The 9,021-nt window shown below is 42.0% G+C and overlaps 1 protein-coding gene across 1 annotated transcript; it reads left to right on the forward strand.

Annotated features, from left to right (window-relative positions):
* Nucleotides 1-8,060: 8,060 nt before the first annotated feature.
* Nucleotides 8,061-8,546, forward strand: LOC145996223 (protein GVQW3-like). The gene has a single exon (XM_083132642.1). The coding sequence runs from the start codon at nt 8,061-8,063 to the stop codon at nt 8,544-8,546; it is 486 nt and encodes a 161-aa protein (XP_082988768.1).
* The last annotated feature ends 475 nt before the right edge of the window (nt 8,547-9,021 follow it).

Consider the following 9,021-nt stretch of genomic DNA (forward strand, 5'->3'; position numbering starts at 1 on the left):
GCGTTTCGTTCCAACGTGCCAGAGGAATGTTTCCCGCTTTCTGGACACCACGATTCGATATTAAGGTCATGGTGGGAACGCTAGCTTTTCTCCCGTGAGACCAGTACGAAAATTCGTTTATCTGAATCGTGCCATCGAGGAGAAACTTGTAGTACGGATGATAAGGATGCAACATGTACAGTTTGTTACCTTCGACGAACGTGGAGATTCTCTGTTGATTGGGTACGCTGTTGATTTCGATGGCTTGCAGAGAATGCAGTTTAGCGAATTTAGTGTCGACGCCGAGCAGATTACTGTGAACTTGTCCGAGTTTATTTTCGATGGGCAGCAAATGCTCGACTATGGTATCCGTTACGGCAGAAAACGACGGTTTGATTTTCACTTCCACGTTCAACTGCTTGTAGTTTTCGTTGAGTTCTTGCAACTTGGCACCGAAAGAGGCCAGCGTCGATTCCTGCGTGGATTCCAGCACTCCAACTTGATCTCTGATGTTGACGACGATGTTCTGAAGGTTCTCGACTTGATTCAATTTCGAGCTCTTCTCGGTAAGATCGTTCACGATGCTTCGCATCTCTGTAAACTGCGTGTGAAGGTCGGCGACGCTCTGCGAAGTGGGCAGCGTCGACACCAGCGAACTAATTTCGTCTCGAATCTGTTCCACGTTCGCCGTTTCCGTTTCCAGTCGTTTCAGCATACGTGATATGTTTCTTTTCAAAGCGTGCAATTCTTTGGAGGTGGGGAGATTGGCCACCCTACTCTCGAGATCGCTCAATGAACTTTTGACGTCGCTCGAATCGGATAGTGCCGCCACCGCCGTTTTCAATTTTTCCAAATCTTCGCTCGAAGGCACGCTCGTCCGTAACGATTCCAAGTCACCCTGTATGTTGTCGAGTACGTGATGAAAATGAGCGAGATTCGTTTCGACGTTCAAATTTTCTAAATATTCGATCTTCTGCTGAACCGTGCTTAACGTGTCTTGAATGCTCGTCAACGCTCTCGCTTCAGCGTGAATATTTTTAATTTCTTCGTTGATCAATTCCAGAGACGCCTGAAGCGTAGCGATGGTGGTTTGAATGTGTTCGAAATCTCGATATGCCTCCAATTGAATTTTTATGTTCGCGACGCTTTTACCGATGACCTGCAGTTCGTCCGACGATGGTAGGTTCGTTATGGTATCTTCCAAAGTCTGCAACTTGGATTTAATTTCTTCCAACGTGGCGGTGAATTCAACTTGTAATTTGGAAACGACGACGTGCAAGCGTTCTACATCAATATCGTTCACCACGGTTTGAAGTTCGGAGAAATTCTTTTCGATTGCGGAAGTTCGTTCTTCGATTTCGAGTTTCAATTTTTCCAAATCTTCATTTTTCGATTGAAATTGCTGTAATTTGGCCAAATCATTTTGAAGCGAATCCACGCTCAATTGTATATTTTGAACGCTGTCGTAAGAAGGTACGTCGACATAATTTTTTATGAGCGTTTTCAGTTCGGAATCGATTTTCAGAATGGGGTCGAGAAATTGCGTTTGGAGCGTGGCGATTTCCGACTCTAAACTTTTGTTTAAGGTCTCCTGCAAAGCAATCAAATCGCTCCTCAACTTCTTAACTCGAATGTCCAACATGAGAATCTCTTCTGCATGGTCTACACGCTTGGTGTTGCCGAAAATGTCGTTAGGCATTTTTGGTTAACGGTTATTTATAATAGGATAGACGATTCGTAATTCTACGAAGAGAGGAATAAGTTTGTCATAATCTCCGAGGAGTTCCATGTAAAAATAATCTCCTGCAGACACATCGTACGTAATGTTAGAAAGCATCTTGTCGTGCTTGATTCGAAAAATGTTCTTGCCGGTAGAAATTTTGATTTCGCCTGCGTTTTCCGGATTCACGATGATTTGAAGTTTCCCGTCGATCGGAATTTCGTAGAAATCTAAATTGTTATTAAAAACATAAAACATCTTGCCCACATCGTCATTCAGTTTCGTCCAAATGCTGTTGAGGTGAATGATCAACAGACCGTTGAGTTTAGGTAACACGGAAGGTAAGAGGTTATTGAAATTTGGCGGTGCAGTCTCCATGTTGATCTGTTTGCGGAAGCCAAAAAGATTCATTGTTCTTGTTAGTTATTTAAAAATACGGCGCGCGCGCGCGCGTGTGCGTGGCACATCGTTCCCCCGAGACAGGTTTACAAAAATCACGATATACCGGAGTTGGAAAATTACGATATGGCGCATTCGCTTATTACTGTTGCCGGCCATAAATCTCTCTCTCTCTCTCTCTCTTTCATCTTACAGCAACGTGGCCATCTCTATTTTTTTAGTTGGAAGTAAATTGCCAACACACACTCTAGTTAATAATGCTACATATTATACGCACACACGCACACACGCACGCGCGCACGCGCGCGCGCTTGTGTTGCCATCCACCCACCCACCTCTCTCTTTTACGGCAGTACCAACTCTCCTTGTTTAGTATATATGTAGGTTGGCAAAAATTGCTTTATGCACTGTAAACCAACCCTCAAGCAAGTTGCCAGCTCCTTGCTTTAGGCTAGGTTACACCAAAAAAAGTTGTAGGTAAACTGTCGGTTGTTTAACTCTTCCCTCTCTCTCTCTCCTCTCTCTTTTTTTGTAAAAAAAACTATGGCAAAACCACCAGGTTGGCAACCTTGCTTTATGCCCTGTAACACAAGCCTCAAGCAAAATTGCCAGCTCCTTGTTTTAGGCTACGTTAGACCGAAAAAAAACCTTGGTGATTTTTTTCGAGTAAAATATTAGCAACACTGCAAAAATAAGGCTTATGCCTTACGAGTGAAATCCATTAAAGCGAGCCTCAAGCAAGATTGCCAGCTCCTTGCTTTAGGCTAGATTAGACCCCAAAAAAAACCTTGGTGATTTTTTCGAGTAAGCAGCTGGCAACACTGCGAGAAAATGAGGCTCATGCCCTTACGAGACAAGTCCATTAAGGCGAGCCTCACCGAGCCTCATTTTCGGGCGTGGTACCCGTGCACTTCCACTACTTTCTGACTTTCGTTAAAAGCTGAGGCTGTAAAGGGGCACTCAGCACACATAAGGACAAAAAACAGGACAATACAAACAACATTATACTGACCATGGGGCCAGTCGCCAGAGCCTCGTTAGTCTGCAGTCCAGGGTGTACTACGTGGAAGGTCACCCCTTACACCCCAATGGTTTTTTCAACCTGACCTAAGGGTTGAAGTAGTATAAGTAGAAGAAGTATAAACAATCACAGGCAAAATGTCAACATCTATCCTTCGCATTACTCTTGACTCTGGTTCGAAAAGTTCGGCACCGAAGAAGGTATATTGCGCCATGTACACACAGACAGAAGTCCTAGTATTGTAATTAGGGACAGCATTAGAGGTGGGCGCGGATGGCCCACCAAGGGCGGCACCAGGGGGTGTGAAGGGGTGCGCTCAGCACCTCCTCCAGCTCCCTTTTTCAAATCCTAGGTCCAACCGAAAATTCTATTAAATCTTAGTGTCATATTTTCATGTCACACGCGTACTGAGTTTCGAATGCTAAATATTGAATTGAGACCGCTGTTGTTGTTAAGAATTGTTTTTTTTTTTTTTTTTTTTGAGAGCTTCTCCGATGGCGCAGTGGTAGCGTCGTCACCATGTAATCCAAGGGTCCGGGATTCGATACCCTGTTGAGGCACATAGTTGTGCCCACTTTAAACTGTTGGTCGTCTCGATTAGCCTATCTGTGCATAAAGTGGACTTACAGCCCTAGCTGTAGTACTGATGGTCGGTAACACTAAACTCACCAAACTCAGTAGTGGCACAATTTGATTTTTTATACATATGTTTTGTTCAATGTCAGTCGAACATTCATATCATCATGTACGAATAGCTCCAGAGTAATTATAGAATAAAGGATTCAAGAGTGCACGTAGCATATTTTCTCCAGGAGGGGTTAAGGTACGATTTAACATATTGCATTTGAGTTATAGACAATTTTACCTTTTATTGTTGTTTTTATTATTGTTATTATTACAAATCATAAAAATACATTAAAAAAATTCCTATCCCGAAATCTTCCCAATCTGGTCGGCATATGGCATTTTATTTTTAGTCTCGAACGTCGGGAGACAAGATTATAAGAAAATCAATAAACAATCCCAATCCGATCAAAAAAAAATTCCATGCCACACACCCCTATAGAGGGAGCACGAGGAAAAAAAACCTTGTACGAAAAGTCCCCGCAGCTTTCCCTTCTTCCCTTCAGCTCGGCTATAAGGAAGCATGGTCCACTCTTCCCCTCCCCTTCACGCGGGAGTATCGTGCACAGGAGTCGCGGGTCTGTGGAGGTGTTTTTGCTTGTGGTTCCACTATAGTTACAATTGTCAACATTTTAATGTCTGGTGAAAACGTTCTCTTGTTATTTTGTTGGATAATACAGTTACTTTGCAACACAAGAAACAACATTATTTGTAATATAATAATATGTTATAAATTGTATATTATAATTAATAAATAAATATGAAAATATAAATTAAATTCAGTCAACTCACGCCCTGGTTTATTTAAAGGCAGCATGACTTAAGCGCATACCCTCGAATGTATGTGGGCTTACTTGCCCCCCTCTTTGTACTTATACTACTTCGTTATTTGTAAAAAAATATTGCTACAATTTCACCATTCGAATTACGTGAACCTTTTGCAGAGATCTCGGGGGTGGGGGTAGGCAAGAGCCCCCTCTTGTCGCCCTTGAAACAAATTATTATCTTAGACATCAGTTCAGGAATTATGTATGTGTAAGCTCGTGACTAACATTATAGCGAGTCATTCTTAATTTCTTAACAACATTTTTAGTTGTAGCTCTTAGATATGTTTTGGATGGTCAGTTATTTTTTTTAATGACATTGCCTCTTTGTAAAAGTATCGTTAACTTGCAGACACAAAGGAGAGCATTCTAGATATTTTTTTCCAGTTCCATGACTTATACCTTTTGTAAGATTTGTTGATACAAATAAGGTAGAGGTACTTCCATTTCACAAAAAAAGTACTTAAGATATCGCCTTGTTTTATGATCAAGTGCATCGTACTTCGAAGGTCCAGTTCCGATTGGTTTATCTTACCACAACTTAGATCTGAAAGCATACCCCTTAATTGTCTTGATGTGAAAATTTTATGTAGGGTGCTGATTTCTGCATATTTGCCTTTTTTCCCCTTTCAGTGAGACATAGGCTTTAAAGTTTTAAGTTCGTTTCATTGTGTTTCTAGTCCAAAAACGCATTTTTATAATACCTATAAATGATAGTTAGCACCTATTTTGCTCAATTGTGCCTAAAATTGCCTATTCTGTAATCGTTGCTTACTTCAGCATTTTATGTACGGTTTGGCTTTCCTTACATTGAAGAAGGCAACCCTTTGTTGATGTTGAACTAATTGAAATCTGGTTTTCGCCAGGTTTGAGAGTCGCAAGGGATATCAGCTGTTGGTGACTCATACTTGGACAAAGCGACGCCGCCAACCCATCGACGGAAAATCTTGGATAATCGCCATGATCTGATGAAATTTTAGAAGGAACACTCTCAAAGAACACATATGCCCAAACCGGTCGTAGTCAATTTGTGCTAACCTCTTCGGCTCCACTGATAGAATGTCAAGCTTGGGTTACATTACTTTACAAATATATATATTTCATCGCACGTGTACATACATAGTTTTATAAAATGGCTTTGTTCAAAACCTTCAGCTAATGACGTGATTTCCGGCTCCTCTTAAAATATTTTTCAATCTCGCGTTATTCGGAAACAAGGATAAATAGTGAACAATGTACATTGTGACAAGCTGTCATCTTACATTGCATCAGTTATAAATAGAAAAATGTTAAGTTATGTGAAAAACTTAGTGTAGTGGCCTTGTGTTGCACACAGAGAAATGCACTAAGTCAAACAATCAGAATTTGGTTTAAACTATTATCAATTGTTCGTTGAACATTTGTATGCAATCAGCACAATGGGTAACACAAATTCATTTCTTCAGAGAAATTTTAATTGGAACATCCGTTATCTATTATTATAATTTTGTTAAAAGGGTGCAAATACTTTTTCATGACTTGTGAAGAATTGGGTATGAAACTGGGCATTTGTTCAAATTGGCACAATCGTTAGCTCAAGCTCTTCCTGTAAGAATCATTTTGACTGACGATATCTAGAAAACGAAATATCAAAATTGTATTCATAGTTTTTGAATTGTTGGCACACATTTTTGTATAAACTGTAATGGTAATACAAGCAATGTGACGTGCCCAGGATTTTCGAAACGCAGGGTTACACATATATGTTTTTAGGAGTGTGTCCTCATCATACCATCTTTTCCTGTCTTTGATATTCCTTTTCTTTAAGGAATACTGGACCAAAGGGGTGGTATGACCCCCACCAACCCTCTTCCCTTGTGCGCGCCCTGAGTATAACTGTGTATTGGAAGAAAACTGAAATAAGTTCGTAAAAGTATTTTTTTTTAAATTTTGGGCTGTGTTCATTTCATAGTGTCTTTTAAATGTCTATTTTCATCATTTTTTGTGCCTTTTCCCTGCCTATTTGAGAGGTTTTTAGTGCCTACAAATTCTCACTCTTATTACGTATTTACGTACATTTATGTTCAGTGACCAGAAAACACTTGTACATCCGCCTATGACAGGAAGGAATGGCTAACAGCGAAAGGATCAGGCAATGGATACCTATAAAATTAAGTGAAATCTACGCATAGTGCAAAATTGGAAAGCCTAGAGGTTACAGTAAAGAAAGCTGCGAATTACGGCATAGAATGATGAACGAAGGAATGAATGCACGCACAAACACACACAACTTCAACTCCATATCTAACAATATCAAGATGTTCCAGCGTCAATGCTCCCCACCCAATGTTATTGACATTATTAGAAGGGGTCGTCATTTCATTGTGTAATTCCATAATTTTTGTGAGTTGCTTAGGTAGCTTGGGTTTGGCTACAAATAAAGTTTCTATGATCACGCGATGATCCATCAATGGCGGTGCTGTAGACCGCGCTTTTCGAATGGAGACCGCCGATTTTAAACAATGTTAGTAGTTACTTTTTTTTCCTATTGCACAATCGTCTGTTAAAAATAAGTCTGATACAAACTACAACTACCAAAGTCAGTTAGTATTGTCTCTTGCTCCTTGTCAGTAGACAGCGAAATGGGTGAGCGCATGAATGTGAATTTGAATTTGATTTTAAAATTGTGGGAGCGTCAGCACTTAGGCTATTTTGCTCCCGTCACATAATACGGGGGCCAGCCCCTTATCATTACAAAAAACAACTCTAACGTTGCATAATTAAAAATCTTAAAATGTTCTGACTTCTGTTAAAAGCTGAGGCTGTAAACGGGCACTCAGCACAAATAAGGACAAAACAAAGGACATCACAAACAAAATTATACTGGCCATGGGGCCAGTCGCCAGAGCCTCGTTAGTCCTCAGTCCAGGGTGCACTAACGTGGAAGTGAGGTTGACATTTGGGTGTACTACGTGGAAGGTCACCCCTTACACCCCTGGGTGAGCGCATGAAACAATACCATTTGGTTGACGATTCTCAGCTACTGAGACTATCCGAATTCTGCAGTGGAATAAAGATAAGGAAAAGCAAGTGATAGTTATATTTTGTTTCTTATTCCCCTTGTGCTTCACTAATTCTTTCCTTTACTTTCTGTTTTCTTTTCAACTTTTTCCATCTTTACGATAATGAAATTGTACCAATGGCAGTACGATACATTTTGTTGGAGTTATTCAATATAGCGGAAAATATATGGCGGACTGTAAGAAAAATATGAGCCTGTAATTTTTATATTTTTAAAGCAGCAACGCCACTTTATAATTGTAGTTTGCACTTCATTTTAAAGAGCGATGAATTATATGGAACCAGTTAAAATGTGGGTAGAAATATACGAGGGTGAATCAAATATGAACGAGCCTTGATTGGCTAAGCATCGGAATGGGTAGCAGGGTGTGATTGGGCATGTGCGGCCGGTAGGTGGGGCTGTCGTGAGTCAGAAACCAGAACAGCTCTCACGATGAGTGAGCAGTGTGTGCCAGTGTCTGTTGCGCAACGCACAAACATCAAGTTCCTCACCCAGGAAAACGTCAAACCGGCCGAAATTTACCGGAGACTGCAGGCCCAGTTTGGGAATGGCACCCTCTCGTGGGCAAGAGTGGTGTGGTGTAAGGAATTCCAGCAAGGCCGTGAACGTGTTGCAAATGAAGTGCACCCCCGTCGTCCTCGCACCAGTGTGACGAATGACAACATGGCTCGTGTTCGTGAGCTTGTCGAACAGGATCGCCGAGTCACTGTGAAGCAAATTGCGGCAGAACTTGGTGTGAGCTATGGAAGTGTCCAATCAATCATCATAAAGCACTTGGGCTTCCGCAAAATCACAGCTCGGTGGGTTCCCAAGCTGCTGAATTTTACTCAAAAAGATGACCGAGTTCGCATTGCTCGCCAGCTTCACACTCGTTTTGACGTGGAAGGGGAAGCGTTTGCATCGCATCGTTACCTGTGACGAGACATAGGTGCATCATTACACCCCAGCAACCAAGCGTGCCAGCATGGAGTGGAGGAGGAAAGGCGAAGGAAACCCCGTGAAGGCCAAAGTTCGGTTCTCTGCGGGGAAGGTGTTGGCCACGGTGTTTTGGGACTGGAGGGGGATCCTACTGGTGGATTTCTTACACGATCGTTGGACCATCAACGCACCCTACTACTGCGGCCTTCTGGATCAAGTTAAGGTGCAGTATCGACGCAAACGACGAGGCTGTCCCATCCGCCAGGTCTTGTTCCTCCACGACAACGCCAAACCCCATACAGCAGGTGTTACGCGGCAGAAACTGGTGGAAATGCACTGGGAACCGCTTCCGCACCCACCGTACAGCCCAGACCTTTCACCTGTTCGGACCCCTCAAAGAAGCACTTGGGGGTGAGCGATTTGCGACGAACGATCAGGTGGAAACCTTTGTGCGCAACTGGTTGGCTTCCCGCCC

Source organism: Lepisma saccharinum, chromosome 12 (assembly GCF_977018435.1).
Source record: "Lepisma saccharinum chromosome 12, izLepSacc3.1, whole genome shotgun sequence".
Classification (NCBI taxonomy): domain Eukaryota; kingdom Metazoa; phylum Arthropoda; class Insecta; order Zygentoma; family Lepismatidae; genus Lepisma; species Lepisma saccharinum.

Coding starts and splice junctions, on each gene's coding strand:
- LOC145996223 (XM_083132642.1), top strand. CDS start 8,061: ATGAGTGAGCAGTGTGTGCCAGTGTCTGTTGCGCAACGCACAAACATC.